General features: G+C 45.4%; 1 protein-coding gene and 1 long non-coding RNA gene across 4 annotated transcripts; one reads left to right on the top strand and one right to left on the bottom strand.

Annotated features, from left to right (window-relative positions):
* Positions 1 to 141: 141 nt before the first annotated feature.
* Positions 142 to 1,877, top strand: LOC310829523. The gene is made up of 2 exons (XR_014557307.1): positions 142 to 653; positions 1,665 to 1,877. It is a non-coding gene; the product is annotated as an uncharacterized lncRNA (long non-coding RNA).
* Positions 1,878 to 2,614: 737 nt separating this feature from the next.
* On the bottom strand, positions 2,615 to 10,389 carry NFATC2IP (nuclear factor of activated T cells 2 interacting protein). Of its 3 annotated transcripts, XR_014557306.1 has the most exons (9): positions 10,253 to 10,389; positions 10,030 to 10,152; positions 9,190 to 9,341; positions 9,042 to 9,107; positions 7,015 to 7,195; positions 5,635 to 5,779; positions 5,155 to 5,261; positions 3,626 to 5,068; positions 2,615 to 3,541 (listed from the first exon to the last, which is right to left on the bottom strand). XR_014557306.1 is itself a non-coding variant. In XM_083708093.1 (8 exons), the coding sequence occupies exons 1-8, from the start codon at positions 10,262 to 10,264 to the stop codon at positions 4,910 to 4,912; spliced, it is 945 nt and encodes a 314-aa protein (XP_083564219.1). In that variant the 5' UTR covers positions 10,265 to 10,389; the 3' UTR covers positions 2,615 to 4,909. The 3 variants fall into 3 exon arrangements, 2 of the variants coding, with proteins under 2 accessions (XP_083564219.1, XP_083564220.1); XM_083708093.1 differs by having other exon boundaries at positions 2,615 to 5,068; XM_083708094.1 differs by lacking the exon at positions 10,030 to 10,152 and having other exon boundaries at positions 2,615 to 5,068; positions 10,253 to 10,279.
* Positions 10,390 to 17,855: the final 7,466 nt, after the last annotated feature.

Raw genomic sequence — 17,855 nt, 5'->3', positions numbered from 1 at the left:
GCCATGGCAACAGAGCCGGTCGCCTGATTGCCTTCCGCGTCACCAATACAAATACAGGACGCGCCGCGCGCTCTCTCCCGCCCCTCAAGGCGTCAGAGAGGCGCGCGCGCGCAGGTGTTTGTGTGTCGGCGGCGGGTGGGGGTTACTTCGGTTGCCATAGTTACCAGCCCAAGCCCAGTCTCCGTGCCCCTTCTGTGGAAGTTTGAACTACTAATAACGGGTCCCTGCCCTCCTCGAGGCGCGTTCCTTCGTCGCCATGGTTACCAGAGCGCTGGCGGCTTGTTTATTGCCGCCGTCTCGCTATCGGGAAAGCAGCCTGCGCGCCTTCCGTCGCGTCTCCAAAGCACATTGAACTCCATAATCACTTCCCGTCACACGCCTCCACCCCAAAATCTGTGACAAACACTCCCTTGAGTAAGAGAGGCGACGTGACAGACGTTTGCCAACACCGTGCATGGATGGCATGGATAGAGAGATGGGTTTCTCCCTCGCAGCGCTCGGGGGCATCCCTTGAAGCTGAACGCTGGGAGGAATCGGGAGGGGCAAAATAAAAAGTACTGAATTTCCCCCAACACACGATTAAAAAGTTTGGAACTCCCACCTGCAGGAGTAAGGAATGGCCACAAACTTGGATGGCTTTAAAAGAGGATCAGGCAAGTTTGTCGAGGACGAGGTTATCAAAATGGCTGGGTTCGCCAGCTGCTGGGAACAGGAGACAGGTGGTGGGCAGGGTGCTGTGGTGCTCCTGACCTGCTTGCAGGCTTTCCACTGGCCCCTGTGAGGAGAGGATGCTGAACTAGAAATCCGGATCCAGCAGGCACTTGCATTCTTATGAGTCACTATCTTGAACGTGAATGCTTTATGAGAGATCCCACACACAACCAAGTGGATTGGTAACGTCTAGAAGTGGGTAACCCTGTTCAATCTGTTACAAACAAAAGTGGTACCTCAGATGTAATAGGTTTGTTGAGGCACCAGAAATCCTGTTTGTGCAACCATCTAGTCCAAACAAATCTACTCCACAATAACTCTTTTTGTCAGTCTTTCAGGAAGCCATCAGAGCCTTTGTTGTGTTTGATACGACAGACATGCATGGCTACCCTTCTGAAATTTACACCCCAGGTCTTCTCCCTGTCATGGCAGTTTTACCCCCCTTCACACTGCCTGGAAACCAACACTTTTTACAGTCCTGAATTAGTGCGGGTAACAGGGCCAGATTTAGATGAAGAGAGGCCCTAGGCTACTCCACTTGTGAGGCCCCTCCCAATCCCCCACCCTCACAACTGTAAGAAAATGGAAGAGAGTTATAAACAAAATTGAGTGAAGCCAAGGATGACAGGTATTTAAAATTCTGCAATTCACAATTTCTCCTCTAAAGGACATCAGAAAACTTCATTAAAATTTGTCACTTTCAGTGTACAGAATGCTCAGTGCAGTCAACCTCTCTTGAGACATTCTGGCCCTCAATTCATGTTTAATTCTTTTGAGTCTTGAAAAACTCCCCTCTCTCCCGAGCAGTCAGAGACCATAAAAGCTAAGAAATAGCCACAAGATTGCTTCCGCAATAGGAAAGGCCATCTGAATTTTTTTCTTGTGTATAATTTGATAAAGGTCTATATGAGAGAGTGCTCTGCTGTAAGCCTATGGTTTTGTCTCACGTATAGGTGAAAGTGCAAAAGTTCATCTATAAATTTCAGGTCAGTATCTTCTGAGTATGCTTCCATCAATAGTTCAACACCTTGCTGAATTTCTTGCTTGGATGCTATCAGGATAGCAAGAATGGAAAACAATTGTGCAACATCCCTGTACAGAGTACTACTTCTTTTTAAGTTGGCTTCAAGTGCTTCAAATATAGGAATAAAGGATTTTATTCTAAACTTATCTCTTGAAGAAACTGCATCTAAGGCATCAGGTGCACTTCTGTCATTTCTTTGCTGTTCCCTCACTCTTTTTCGCCTTGTTTTGCAGTTAACATTTAGCAAGGTGGCATTTGCTTGCTTCTCAGGCTCATCAAAATCTTCTCTAATTTTCCTTTAAAAATCCACAAGTGAACAGTACAAACTTGCACAAGAACTCAGTAACAGGCCTGATTTCTGAAGGGCTTTGCTGACCTTGTGAAAATGACCTAGTACACAGATTTATATCTCTAAGATAGAGACTTTGGCTGTGAACTAGGGCCCCCACAAAAAAATTTCAAGATGGGTCCCAGAGTTTCAAATTGGGCAAATTGAGTCTTATAGTTGCTGGGCCCGAGTTACCCTGCCCTCGCATGAAGTCTTGGGTTTGCAATTTGGGGAGAGGGGAGATTACCCACTCTGGGGTGGGCAGGCTGGGGAGGCCCCCTAGATTTAGAGGCCCTAGGCTTTAGCCTACTTAGCTTATACATAAATTCGGCACTGGTGGGTAATAAAGTCATCCTAACTCAGATCTGCACAACTCACAACCTGCCAGACTTGGCAGATATTTAAAGGCTGCATTTACTTACCGCCTGGCTGCAAGGGCAAAAATCAAGCTGCCACTCATTTGGCAAGACAACGTCGTGCACTTCACATAAAACTAAACTGCCTGCAGTCTAAGAAAGATTAAATGAAAACACTTCAGCCAGGCACAAGGCTCTTTTTAAAGTCCCAGAGGAGTTTTATTTTTTGAAACACAACACAACACAACAGTAAATTGTAAAGTGAGGGGTCTGTAAAAATGTTCTAGTATGGATTGCTGCTGCTCAGGCCAACCATGTCCTTTTCCAAAACATTTTGTTCCATCCCTCTTTTTCACCCTCACGCGTAAGTGTTATGTATGGGGCTAGTGAGTACACTCATTCCTCATTGGGCTGTTTCCCCCACCCCTTCATTTTTTCCTCAAGGCATTTTGTTTCGTAGACTCAGCAAACCTGCTGGTACCAACTTCTAGGGCATTGATGTAGTGGCGGAGCTTCATGCTCCGGCACCGGGGGTGAAGAGGATGTGGGGGCAGGACACCCAGCGGGGGGGGGGGGCGTCACGATGGCACCCTGGGGATCGCGCTGCTGGGGTGGTGCGCTCTCCCTGCACTCCTCTTCCTCTGCCAGTGTGTTGATGGCTGTAACTGTCAGAACCAGTACAAGGCAAATACATTGGTGCCCCCATTCAAAGCCAGCCAGACTAGCAGTTAAGGCTTAGTCTGTGTATATCCTGTATTGCTGCCCCTCCAAAATCTCTCACCTGAGGCAGCTGCCTTATTCTGGCTAAAGGCAGGGCCTGCTCTGCTATTTTTTGTGGTGGGATGTTTTAATATAGGTTTTAACAAAAATAGTCTCAAATTTGGCAGAACTGAAGACGCAAACAACTTTGAAGCCCTTCAAATCACAGAACCACCTATTTAAAACATTTCACACTTTGCAAAATAGGTTTACGAGTTGCATTGGCCAAGATCAAAACTAGGTGAAAGTATGCTTAGGTAGGGCAAAGCATGCCAAGCTTTAGACAATGAAAAAGTCAACATACAAATTAGGGGCAAAGTCCTTCACATTTTAAAAAGTAAACTAGTAGCTTGTAACATTTTTCTGAAAATAAAATAAAATAAAGGGCATGGGAACTTCCTGCCACTCTGTCACCATATATTATCCCAACTCCTTTCTAAAAGCTGCCTGCAGTTTTGCAGCCTGAAACCTAAAGCCTGCCAACGTCCGAGAAGAGAAACTTTGGCAGACAGCTTCTTGCAGCATAGCAACAGAGAAAAGCTACCAAAATTCTATGCAGTCATTGAATACCCATGAAGTTGATGCTATGTTTCCACAGAAACACAAATAATCCAATAAATATCAGAATCTTTGTCCCCTATGAGTTGCAAGGCCAGAGTTTGTATTCAGAATTAATCCCATTGAACTTCATGGACAAATGCCTAAATAAGTAAACTACAACTTTGACATACTTTTATGTGAAGGACTTTGGACCTAACTTGGAACAGGAGAAAAAGTAGGAAGGGAGGCAGAGACAACATCAGGATTCTGGTGGACTGGTTCTGTGTTACTTTGAAAAAATACTGATTTTTATTAGGATTCATTCCATCTCTCATTTGCTGTAGGGACGACTTCCAATAAAAAGGAGGTACAAATCTAGCAATTAAATAACCAAGAGACATTGTTAGGTAAGTTAGATGTACATGGAAGAGTATAGGTAAGATAGTATCTTTTGAGTGCAGCTATGCTATTCACACACCAATTTATACTCTGCACACATGGATTACAAATTTGCTTTAAAAAGCCATATTCAGGGTGGTGATGCATATAAACAATGTAATATCCTCCAGATGTTTGGCTACAGGTTCCAGCAGTACCAGCAAGCATGGCCAGTGGTCATGGGAATTTCAGCCTAACAATCCTGGAGGTTGGCTAGCCTTCAAAAAGGAAGTTTGAGAAATCTGGCATAGAAATAAGAGGACTATAATTTTCTAGTAGGGTTTAAAAGACTGCACAGGTCTCAAATAATCAAGTTCTGCTTACTACCACCAAGTAAAGGTAAAGAAGGAAAACGGTAACAGGATTATACAGCATTGTTAAAACAAATGGAAAAGAGCCACTGATTTAAACAAAACAGAATTATTCAGTGCACCCTGGCCCTCCAGAATGTGTATTGCTTTCACTATAACTGAGCAGTTTCTTTCCACTCTGCTCCAAGGGGGCCAGTTACAAAATTTGCTTTATTAAATAAGTTTCAGGCATGTGGATGGAACGTGACATTGGAATGCAGTCATCCCTCCCTGTGTCTGGAACAGACAGAAATTACCACACTCCTATCATGTTTAAGAAGAACAAGGCTGCTTCCCTTGCACTCAGACATTAGACACAATGAAGTTGGTCAGAACACAGAGCCCAGGTGAAGCAGTAAAACCCCCCCAGGGGAACAGCCTCTTTGAAGAGATGGAAGGATTTTTAGCTCCATACTTCAATGACGTCACCAGACTCCATCCCTAACTCTTCAGGGGTGCAGGTTCCTGCCAAACGCTGTCCATCAAAATAGAACGCAAGTTTGCATCTGCCGAAACCTTGGGCTTTACGGTAGTGACTCATAAGTTTCTGCAATGGCTCCCCCTGCAGGAACAAGAGAGAAGGACAGCTGCAATACTGCCCCCACCAACACTAAGTAGCCCTCTGCCCCCAAACCACAGTCTCCTTACCCTTTGGAGGGTAAACTCCATCTGGGAGCTTTTGTCTTTCCCTTGCACCCGGAGCTGAAGGTTTCCAGCATCACTGCTTCCTTGGCTAGTCGTCTCCACCACACAATCTGGAGGAAGTCCACATTACATTGATACACAACCAGTGAGATCAAGACAATAATCCCCCCACAATGTAATCCTCAATTCCATTGTAGGGCATATTAGGTAGAGAGGCACAGACTGACCCAGCATTATGCAGTGAGCTGTATGGGGATTTGAAGCTGGGTTCTCCCCAGTCACTTCCGACCACTAGATCACAGATTAGCTCTCATAATGGAAGAGCAGGGTCTAGGAACAAAGCAGGAGAACAGAAGCAAGGGGTCCACTGGGAGTGAAAGCAGGGCATCAGCACCCCCAAGAACAAGGATGGCGAAAGTCATACAGAGAGACTTAAGGGACTGAAGACCCCTCTGAAAACAAAAAAACCCACCCACTACTCACCGATTATATCAGCCACACCCAGGCCCAGTACACGGGGGGTGGCATCAGCGGCAAGTTCGCGATCTCGGAGCAGGAGAAGTATTCTGTCTTGGTGAACCTTCAGCGTCTGAGCCATGTGCTCAATCACTCGTTGAAGGGGGTCAGTCTATGGGATGCAAAGTTAAAGGAGTGAGTTAGAAAAAACACCATATACCAGGAAAACCCTACCTGCTCAATTGCCCAGGGAGGTTGTTTTTTCCTTCTCTTCCCCAATTCCATTTCCTTTGTAATCTTTAGAGAATTTAAGCCCTGATGGCAGAACTCTCTTACTGATTTTTATCAGTGTCTCACAAGCTATTTTTTGGCTGAAGATACGGGTAGAAACCCTTCAAACAGAAAACAAACATGTCTCAACACATATTTATGTTGCTGCAGTAACATCCAGGTCCTGGAAAGTGGACATTTCCCAGTTATCACTATCATCACCATCTTCCTGCCTCCACAAGCCAACACAGCCTTCTTTTTTTTAAAAAAAAAAATTGTTTTCAATTATTCTCAGCTGTCTCGGAGGCCAATAGTCAGGAAGAAAAGTGGGGTGTTAATATTTTAAATAAGTAAAGATCCCATACTATTCCTGAGAATCACAAAAACATTCACAATTTTAAGCAGGGCTATCAGGAAAAGGGAGGGACGCGGGTGGCGCTGTGGGTAAAAGCCTCAGCGCCTAGGGCTTGCCGATCGAAAAGTCGGCGGTTCGAATCCCCGCGGCGGGGTGCGCTCCCGTTGCTCGGTCCCAGCGCCTGCCAACCTAGCAGTTCGAAAGCACCCTTGGGTGCAAGTAGGTAAATAGGGACCGCTTTCTAGCGGGAAGGTAAACGGCGTTTCCGTGTGCAGCTCTGGCTCGCCAGAGCAGCGATGTCACGCTGGCCACGTGACCCGGAAGTGTCTTCGGACAGCGCTGGCCCCTGGCCTCTTGAGTGAGATGGGCGCACAACCCCAGAGTCTGTCAAGACTGGCCCGTACGGGCAGGGGTACCTTTACCTTTACCTTTATCAGGAAAAGAGCCATGGAATACTTCTAACAGATGGGAAAGAACAAAGCAGTGGTCAGGCATTTTGACTGCAGTATATAGACTAGGAAGGTAAAAGGTAAAGGGACCCCTGACCATTAGGTCCAGTCGTGGACAACTTTGGGGTTGCATCGCTCATCTTGCTTTACTGGCCGAGGGAGCCAGCATACAGCTTCCGGGTCATGTGGCCAGTATGACTAAGCCACTTCTGGCGAACTCCCAGGGTTTCAGGCAGGAAGTTTCTCCCAATCCTTCCTACTTGGAAATGCCAGAGATATAATGTGGGACTTGCAGCAGGCAAAGCAGATGCTCTTCCCCCAATGGCAACTCACCATCTGAACAGAAACTTTGTAGAGATCAGCCCGACACCGGATCTTTAGCACCAATTCCTGGGACTCGGAGGGCTCAAGCACATCAATCAGGATCACATCATCTCTGAGTTCCTCATCTTGCAAGCTTTTCTTGGCAGCTGACAGGGAGGATGTCAGATTCCTGAGCTTCTGGTGGAAGTTTCTGAGGAGACAACAGAACAAAAAGAACCCCATAAAACAGGTGGGAATAAGATACCTACATCGCAAGCATACCACCTTAAAGAATTAATCACCATAAACCTTATGCTGAAAGTAGTTCTGAAAGCCACAAGTCGTGAGTTAGAGGACCAGACCACTGACAGACCAGATTCAAAACACATCTCTGTCATGGATATGGGGAACTGGGCTGAGGCATTCTCTGAGCCCCATCTGTTAAATATGTACAGGACAAATTAGCTTAGCAAAGGTGTTCTGGGGACATGCACTGTTAGGACTTGGTTAAAAGAAAGAGATGACATAAAGCAGGGATGGGGAGACCTGTGGTCCCACCTATGTTTTTTGACTTCCACTAGTCCCAGGCAGCATGGCTAAAGGTTAGTGGGGATGGAGGAAGCTGTAGTCCAACAGCATCTAGACTAGAGGACCACAGGTTCCCCAACCCCAGCACAAAGTTTTGTAAACCTGAGACACATGTTGTTGTTTAGTCGTTTAGTCGTGTCTGACTCTTCGTGACCCCATGGACCAGAGAACGCCAGGCACCTCTGTCTTCCACTGCCTCCCGCAGTTTGGTCAAACTCATGCTGGTAACCTCGAAAACACTATCCAACCATCTCGTCCTCTGTCGCCCCCTTCTCCTTGTGCCCTCCATCTTTCCCAACATCAGGGTCTTCTCCAGGGAGTCTTCTCTTCTCATGAGGTGGCCAAAGTACTGGAGCCTCAGCTTCCCGATCTGTCCTTCCAGTGAGCACTCAGGGCTGATTTCCTTAAGAATGGATAGGTTTGTTCTTGCGGTCCATGGGACTCTCAAGAGTCTCCTCCAGCACCATAATTCAAAAGCATCAATTCTTCGGCGATCAGCCTTCTTTATGGTCCAGCTCTCACTTCCATACATCACTACTGGGAAAACCATAGCTTTAACTATACGAACCTTTGTTGGCAAGGTGATGTCTCTACTTCTCAAGATGCTGTCTAGGCCTGTCATTGCCCTTCTCCCAAGAAGCAGGCGTCTTTTGATTTTGTGGCTGCTGTCACCATCTGTAGTGATCATTGAGCCCAAGAAGGTAAAATCTCTCACTACCTCCATTTCTTCCCCTTCTATTTGCCAGGAGGTGATGGGACCAGTGGCCATGATCTTCGGGGGGTTTTTTGTACACATAGTACAACATATTCCTTTCACTGATCTGCTTGGCTTTATGGGAGTGGACTCTAGCTAATCTAAGCCTCCCACCACCAAGAAACCTGTCTCTCCTTCCCCTCCCAGAAAGCCAAATCTCTTGCAGAGTACAAGAAAACAAAAGCTGGCACAATACATGAGCCAGCTAAATGCACAAGAAGTGGCTTTAGACAGGGGTCAGCAAACTTTTTCAGCAGGGAGCTGGTCCACTGTCCCTCAGACCTTGTGAGGGGCTGGACTATTTGGAGGGGGGGGGAATGAATGAATTCCTATGCCCCACAAATAACCCAGAGATGTATTTTAAATAAAAGCACACATTCCACTCATGTAAAAACAGCAGGCAGGCCGCACAAATAACCCAGAGATGCATTTTAAATAAAAAGACGCATTCTACTCGTGTAAAAACACACTGTTTCCCAGACAGTCCACGGACCAGATTTAGAAGGTGATTGGACCGGATCCAGCCCCCGGGCCTTAGTTTGCCTACCCATGGCTTTAGAAATGTCTTGTGCCTGTCAAATCAGGGTGACAGGGGTTTTTATAGATCCCAATCCTCCCCAACAAGCCTGGAAGGCTTCTCTTTCTCTCTCCCCACCACACCCCAGCACCAATCCACAGAACTCCACTCCCCTTCCAGAGGACCCCAGATTCTTACTTAGCTCCATGGCGTCGTTTCTTGAGCTGCGGTGGAGGTGGCGGTGAAGGGGAAAGAGCTTTACGCCTGTTGAAGGGAGAACCAACAGAGATATGGTTTTAATTGGGAATTCCAGACCAGCTGGTTAGAGGAAGAGAAAGAAGCAGACCTTTTTTCTTGTTCCACTTGCTTTGTAGGAGCCTCTTCCTCCTCTGCCTCTTCCTCATCTGATGTGTCAATGACTTGGGGTTCAGAAGACAGCACTGGGATTTGAACGGGCAGTTTCAGAGACTCAGGGAACAGATGGAGACTGTTCTGAACCTGTCAAGGGGGGGGGGGGAGAGAGAGAGAGAGAGAGAGAGAGAGAGAGAGAGAGAGAGAGAGAGAGAAAGAAAGAGAAAAGACAAAAAAAACCCTCAGTTTTTCTCCCTGGACACTTGGGCAGGCAGGAAGCAGTACTGCTAAGCCGTTTAGAAAAGGAAAGTGGATTAGTTTCTGCAAAGGTAAGGTGCTAGGAATTAGGGTTCAATCCAGCCAAGAGTGTGTTGGTAGTGAGGAGTGGAGGAAGAGTCTAAATGAAGTAATTTATCAAGGAGCTATTGTGAAGTGAACTAAAATTAAAGCACTCCTGGGTTCTCCTCCCAGCACGGAAAAAGAAGTTGAGCAGGCAAGAACAGGGTTGGGAGCATGCTGCCTTATGCTTGTTGGGGGGGGGGGGGGGACTGGATATAACAAAGCTGTAACAACAGCGAAGGCAGAAGGGTTAAGTATTTTGCTTCCGTCATTGACTGAAGAGAAATGAACCTCCACTGAAAGCCCCGAGAGCACGACTCCAATGCAGTTAGCTTTCTTTCCTCCTCCCTCCTCGACCCCTTTTCCTTTCCCGCCTTTTCAGGTCGGGCTGAGGGACTGTCTCGCCGCTGACGTCTGCAAGCCGCCCTGGCAAGTCTTCCTTTTCCCTTTCGGCTGAAGGGGAGAGAGAGAGACGCCCCCGCCGCGCGGCACTCGCCTTGCTGGAGTAGACGGGGACGGCGTCCACGCCGAAGTCAGCGGGGAGGATGCGGCGGCGCTTGATGGGGGGCTTCCTGGGGGTCCCCTCCGGCTCCGAGTCGCTGCTGGAGCAGGGCCCCACCTGCAAGAGGCAACGGGGAAGTGAGGCGGAGGCGCCACGCGAGCGCAAAGTGCCCCACCATCCCTAAACACAGACCCCCTTCCCTCCCGCGCCTATTTACCGTCTCCGCCATGGCAGCGGCATCAAGCTCTCTTTATTGGTTTTGTTTGACAGCCCGCCCCGCCCGCCCCGATTGGTCGTCACGCCCGACGCCTCTGTCCTCCTCCGCCACCACCCAATAAGGTTTCGAATCAAGCCGCCTCTTCCGCTGCGGCGCGCAAAGAATCCTGGGAACTGTAGTTTTCCTTGCCCTGCCTCTCCCGAAGTCTGCCGTTGTTGTTGATTCCACCCAGCTGTTTTGAGACTACAATTCCCATAATCCCTGACCACTGGTCCTGTTAGCTAGGGATGATGGGAGTTGTAGGCCAAAAACAGCTGGCGGGCAAAGTTTGGCCTTTTGTGATTTAAGGAGCTGAAAGAGACCTATCCGCGAAACCTTAGATAATTGCTTCCAGTCAGTGTAGGCAGTACTGAATTGGATGGGCCAAGGATCTGACAATATAAGGCAGCTTCCTATGTTCCTTTGCATGTTTCTCAGGCTAAAGTGGACATAGAGGTTAAGGAAAATATATTCTAAAACATGCAATGGAATAAAACTCAATATGCATACTTGGCCTAAAGATCAATATTCGATAAATAACCACAAACTTGTTTATAACAGTTTGATGCCCGTGTATTAAAAGTTATTAAAAGCTTGAATGTGTTTCAACCTGAAATAGTCTTTTTAAGCAGAAAATTATACCATAATTTTAAAGCAAAGCCACACTTGCAGGTTATTAGAAAACCCATAATAAAAGAGTAAAAAGTCATTTTGTAGTGCCTAAAAAAATGGACACTATATATATTATTCATCATGTCAACTTACATGGAAATAAGCATGCCATCTAAAATCGGATTATCTGTTGTTTTTGAGGAACCACACCTAAATGCACTTCTATGTGCATATTAGTGTGGTTCCTCCTTAAGAACAATAGACCCATGAATTGAAAGTGGTAATGAAAAGGGATACAGTCCCATGTGGGATCTACATGTTACCGGGAAAATCCAAGGGCTCCCTTGGACAAAAAGTAAAGACACCAACCAGGGTAAATTGAAGCAAATCAGCAGCCTGTAGGCTTGGTCTTTATTGAAGAAAGACTGTCGCAACAGGGTGCTCCCCTCACTTGCAGGTGAGAGGAAAGACACAGAAAAATGGTGTGCAAGACCTTATAAAAACTTTTGAAATTCCCATCCTGTAGGTCAAGCCCACCCCCAGAAACATCATGCATACATTACAGAAAGGAGGGGTTGAGGGAGGAGTTGTGGTGGTAACCTGAGTGTCCTGTCACCTGGCTGATTCCCTTCTCCCCCCTCCTCATGAGTCATTTTCAGAAGACAAAAGGTAGTCGCAGTTTCCTGCCCCCTGAGGGAAGATCTGATCATTGTCCTTTGTTCCAGTCCATGCTGAATCCACTCCCATATGGAAGTTCTTTGTGATCTTGATTGTCTTCTGTCTAGGACCATCAGGGTTGGCATAGCAACTGGGGAGGGCTCCTGTGGATGTGCTGGGATGGTGAAGGGATTATGGCTGGCCTGTATCAAACCTTCCCCATTTTGTAGTCCTTCCTTCGTGGAGTAAAATAAAAGTGGAACAGTGCAAATCCGATGTATGGTTGCTTTTCTATGAATTTATAACAGAAGCGTAGCGTATGTAGTGTGTGAGTGTGTGTGAAGTTTGTACAAACTGAATGATGGGGGGGGTTTCCTGCTACATACATAAAGAAGAAATGTATAAATAAAATCAGAGTCTTTTAAATATACTTAGAAATACATAATTGAAAAGCAGTAGTAATGTTTACACATTTTAGAAAGCTAAAATCCTCAAAAAATCAGAATTAAAAATACCGGGGAAGGGCCACAGCTCAGCAATAGAGCATCTGTTTAGAACACAGAAGGCATCTCCAGGCAGGGCTGGGAATATTCCTTATCTAAAATCCTGGGCAGCTGCTGCCTGTCAGTGTAGGCTGCACTGAGCCAGATAGACCAATAGTCTGACTTGGCATAAGGCAGTTTCCTTTGCATGTCAAAACCTCACGAGTAAACAGAAGGACTGTGATGCTATATGTTACTAAGTTGGTTCCAAACCTCTCAAGTATTCTGCTGTCAAAAAGCACTCTTGAATACTTTTCAGGGGTGAGTCTCAGCATTTGACAGTGGGAACGAGAGTTGTGCTTCAGTTTTGAATAAGCCCTAGAATTTCAGACATGCCACTCACTGGAGAAGCACTTGTTGCTTTTCTCAGCAATTTATCAAATGGCCTGATATTATTATCTGAGTATGAAGGAACAAAATATCACAGTGGGAGAATTTTGCTATACAGTAATGTGCATGCCCTCTAGCAGGGGTTCGCAGACTTCAGGGCTGTGTATGTTTTTTTTCTTTTCTTAACTAGAATTCCAAGCTGCACTGACTGACTCCAGGTGCAAAACAGTAACATGGTAGATAGATAATATAAGGATTGATATAATTTTATAATATGCAGAGAATAATATGTGCTGAGAAATCAGAGAGAGGAGCTGAGGGAAGTCTGGGAGGGGGTAACACTGGGGAACAAAATTTTTGTTTTATTGACACCTGCAGTTGTTCTAACCTAATTTCAAACATGCTGATTTCATATCTGTAGTTGGTTTTGTTCTGTAAGCTCTAGGATTTTTTTTGCAATTCATGTTTTTTACTTTACTTTTCATCATAATCTTTGTTTTTCACAATGCAAGAATTCAATATTTTATTAAACACATAGCCAAAGTAGTACAATATGAGTATAAATGTAAGTGACTTATATAGCATTGAACATGACATGTATAGCTTTGAAAATGACATGTACTGTTGGAGGTATGCAAAAAAATGTATTCCCTTGTGATACACAGTATACTGGGGAACATTTCCCCCCCCCCCCCCCATTTTCTTTTGCATGAGATTTTTCAACTGTACTTCCCGGTATATGTTCTTTCAATGCTGATTTCAAATCTGAAATCTATTTTGTGTACATGCTATAGTTATCTTGCAGTTTCCAACTTTTGCCGATACAGTGGTACCTCAGGTTACATATGCTTCAGGTTACATACGCTTCAGGTTACAGACTCCGCTAACCCAGAAATATTACCTCGAGTTAAGAACTTTGCTTCAGGATGAGAACAGAAATCGTGCTCTGGCAGTGGCAGCAGGAGGCCCCATTAGCTAAAGTGGTGCTTCAGGTTAAGAACAGTTTCAGGTAAAGAATGGACATCTAGAACGAATTAAGTACTTAACCCGAGGTACCAGTGTATGTCATATTTACATTGGGGATAAGTGGACACTGACACATTGGTCTACCCTAACCACGTGTTAATAATTGTTTTGCAAACTTAATTTTTCTTTATTTTTATAGTTTTGTAACCTAAATATTTGTATTTTTCATATCAGACCATGGCTTCTTTGAGTAGTGTTACGGTAATATCTGGGTGCAAGGCTGCTCTGCCACCCAGCTCGTCGGACTAAGTCCGCGGGTCCCTGCGGAGGAAAATGAGCTCAGCCGGAGACAGGAGCAAGCTGCAGAAGATCGAAGTTTATTGCGCAACAGGTTCAAGGCGAGATTGAACAGCGAGAAAGGGGTGACAAACTTTTGAAACTTCCCTCCATGCCCCAGAATACAGTGCAAAACACATCCCAGTTACATCATAAATACATTAAGAAGAGGTTGGGTTACACAGGATTACATCATGAATACAATAAGAAGAGTTTGGGTTACACAGGATTACATCATGAATACATTAAGAAGAGGTTGGGTTACACAGGATTAACATATGGAGGAGGGAGGGGGGAATATGCAGAGCTGGAGATATGCGCAGATAAGCACATCCTGATGAGAAGACAATGGTCCATGTACTGGCATTGCCTGGAGGAAAGGCTTGGCAGAGTGATTTGACAGGATTAGGGTCTTGACACCTTGCTTGAGGGATTATGGAGGACAGGGGAGGTGTGATGGAGTCCTAGAGAAATTGAGCAAATTGGCACGTTGACTTTCTATGAATTTTATAGATTTTAGTCCCTTTTGACATTGACAATTGGAAATAAATTGATATATTGTAGCGAAGAAGAAGGTGAAGAAGACATGCCCCCCCTTCCGTATCAGTAGACAAAAATGTGACCAGTTATCCCCAGTGTAAATATGACATATTGGCAAAAGTTGGAAATTGCAAAATAACTATAGCATGTACATGAAAATCGATTTCAGATTTGAAATCAGCATTGAAAAAACATATAAGAACAGTTGAAAAATCTCATGCAACAGAAAATGAAAAATTTGTTCCCCAGTGTAACAAATATGATGTTTTGATATATTGTTATGATGAAATTGTTAATAATTTTTTTTAAAAAAAGGAAAAACAAATTTCAATAAAGTGTTTTTATTTTTTTTAAAAAAACCCAAATCTGTAGTAATTCAGATGTAGCATTGTAGTTATAGATGACCCCAGCCTATGGCTCAAGGGTTGCAGGAGGCAACTGGGGTTCTCCATCCTTAGTTATCAGTCACTAAATTTGTGTATGTTTATTCAAAAGCTGCCAAGGACTCCAATTCATTTTGATGTCTTTTAAAATACTTTGTAAAATGTTCACATTCTTCTTTGAAGTCACAGTTGTTCTTATCTCGCAGTTTGTATGTCAGTTTAGCCATTTCTGCATAGTTCATCAATTTCTCTTGCCACTGTTCCTTTGTCAGGGTTTCCTCATTCTTATATCCTTGTGTCATCAAGACTCTTGCCGCTGTTGTAGCATACATGAATAATAATAAAAAATAAATTTGTTTTTCCATACATAATTCAAAACACTTAAAAACAAGAAACATAACTTGGTACAGAAGAAGCTAAAGTATAGCCATACAGATAATGCAGTGTATAAGGTGAAAAACTAAAGGAGAAAAGAAATCATATTATACACAAACTGGGACAGGGAGGGAAATGATGGGGAAAGAGGAGAGGCAGACTGGGGGATGTGTTGGTGAAGCAGCACCAGGCAGGATTGAACCCTCTTGCTCTAGATGCTGCAGTCAGAGCAGGGAGGCAAGGAGATGCAGCTTCTTGTTCCCCAACCTCCTTCCTGACATGAAGGGTTTATTAACCCTAATTAAACGGTAGCCGAATCCTCAAGCTAGGCACTCTTTCTTATGTCACAACACAACTGGTCATCAGTATGAAGATCAGGCTGGATCAGGTGTTCCTTGGGCTTGTTTGGGGCCCTGAGTTGGCCCTGAAACTAACAAATTATAATATCCATTTTGAAAACCTCAATATTCTTGGTTTCTTTGAATTCCTGAAGAGTGCAGAGCTCTACTATATATATATAATTTCAGAATGGAAGGTTGATTTTAAATGATTTAAATCGCCGTGACTTTAAAATGAAGCCTCCTGCAAATATCATACTAGAAATGCATTTTCTAGGAAATACATAATGAAATGGAACAATATTGCATTGCCTGGAACAACCCTGTGCCAAAATGTCATTCTGTGGACTCTTAGATAGCAAAAACTTCACCTGGCTTTTCCTTGATGGCTTTCGGCATCTCCCATTTTCTTCAGGAGGGTTTCGTCATTTGGCTCAGCTTGCTCCTTCTTGGCTGCTAAGAGAGAGAGAGAGAGAGAGAGAGAGAGAGAGAGAGAGAGAGAGAGAATGCAATAATCAGGTGTCTTCAAACTGCAATCAGCAGTCCCGTGCCCCAGCACTGCAGCCTTGCCTCCCCACGGACTCTGCTGCCCTTTCTGCCACCACTCCCAGCAGCCCCAACTCACCTCTGTGTCTTTGGTACATCAACATCGCTACACCTCCTAGGACAAGTCCCAAAGTGAGTCCAAGAGGTCCTAGCAGCCAAGTCATTGGTGATCCTGGAGCTGGTGGAGGGTCAGTTGGAGATGCAGGTTTCAGTTTTGGCGGAGGTGATTTGGTACTACATTCTGGGGATGAGGGGTGGGTAATTCCATCACCCTCACCTTTTGGCTCCCAGAGGATCGTCTCCTCCAGTGGTGCCTCCAGTGCTTCATGTTGCACCTGGCAGGTATAACTGGCTGCAAAATGGCCCTGCTGTGGGAAGAAGACGTGTCCGGTAGAGAACGTCCCGTTAGGATTCTGTACAAGTTTCGACTCGTATATTTTCCCTTGGATCGGCTCCCCATTTTGCAGCCACTGCACTTCAACGTATTGTGGGTAAAACCCACACACTAGGCACTCAGCTACCAAGAACGTCTTTCCTGGTGCCTTGGTGAGCATATGAAGTTGTGGGCGAGCTGCAAGGAGAGGAAAGAGATGTTGAGGTCCTGCAAGTCTGGTGACGGTCACTAGAGGAAGACATTGCAGAGTACAGTGGTACCTCAGATTAAGTACTTAATTCGTTCTGGATGTCCGTTCTTAACCTGAAACTGTTCTTAACCTGAAGCACCACTTTAGATAATGGGGCCTCCTGCTGCCGCCGCGCCGCAGGAGCACAATTTCTGTTCTCATCCTGAAGCAAAGTTCTTAACCTGGGGTACTATTTCTGGGTTAGCAGAGTCTATAACCTGAAGCCTATGTAACCTGAAGCTTATGTAACCTGAGGTACCACTGTACAGTGGTACCTTGGTTCCCGAATGGCTTAGTTGTCAAACATATCGGCTCCTGAATACCACAAACTCGGAAGTGTGTGTTCCGGTTTGCGAACCCTTTTTGGAAGCCGAATGCCTGACGCGGCTTCCACGGCTTTCGATTGAGTGCAGGAAGCTCCTGCAGCCAATCAGAAACTGCACCTTGGTTTTAAAATGGTTTTGGGAGTCGAATGAACTCCTAGAACGGATTAAGTTCAAAAACCAAGGTACCACTGTATAAAGGCAACCCACCTAACAGTCTCTGAACAGTCCACAGTTGTGTGAATGCATTACACAAGAGCAGCTCAGCACCAGAGTATCTGCCTTGCATGCAGAAGGTCTCAGGTTCAATCTCTGGTGTCTCCAGGCAAGGCTGAGAAAAGCTGCCTCCTGAAAGTCAGACAGCTGCTGCCAGGCAGCATATACAATACTGCGCTAGATGGACAAAGGGTCCGAGACCAACAATATCCTGAGACCAACAAAAGTCACTATTGCAGAGCTACAGTTTGCCTTGAGAAGGCACTCAGGGAAAAGGTTAATTATCCCCTCCCGTGCCATCATTTCCCCGCAGTCGAATTAAGAGTTGCACTCCACAGCAGTTTTAACTTAAGAGGAAAAGGCACCAAGATATCCAATAATGGCCTGACATGTGGCTTGACCTCAAGAGAAGAATGGGGTAAAGAAGGAATTTATTGTGCCCTGTTTGTGACCACTAGAGGCTTCCGACTGGTGGTCTTTGGAGGCAGAATGCTGTGTTGCTTCCATGCCAAGTGCTTAGTCTGGAATCGCCATCCTCTCATCTTTTGTGCTTTTTTATGATTACTGAAATGCAGCCCTTTAATTGCATATTTTAGTCAGACCTATGTTCCCTTTAAAGGGCAGGTGTGTGTGAAAAATGCCATTCTAGTCCATCACAGCCTGGGGGGGGGGGGGGAGAGGACAATGGAGGCACCAGACGGACCTCACTACAGGCAAAGGGATACAGAGTTTTGAGGAGGAAAATAAGCAGAGGCAGAACAGGGGAGAGAGTGTGAG

This window comes from Podarcis gaigeae, assembly GCF_964106915.1.
Source record: "Podarcis gaigeae genome assembly, chromosome: 13".
Classification (NCBI taxonomy): domain Eukaryota; kingdom Metazoa; phylum Chordata; class Lepidosauria; order Squamata; family Lacertidae; genus Podarcis; species Podarcis gaigeae.
The sequence above is the reverse complement of the archived record's forward strand: the minus strand, read 5'-3'. Positions and strand labels throughout refer to the sequence as shown.

Bases quoted from the DNA above. Each gene is read 5' to 3' on its own strand.
- NFATC2IP (XM_083708093.1), bottom strand. The intron at 5,780-7,014 runs GTGAGTTGCCAT...TGCATCCCATAG, and splicing joins ACAAAGTTTCTGTTCAGATG to ACTGACCCCCTTCAACGAGT. The intron at 5,069-5,154 runs GTAAGGAGACTG...TTGTTCCTGCAG, and splicing joins TGGAGTTTACCCTCCAAAGG to GGGGAGCCATTGCAGAAACT.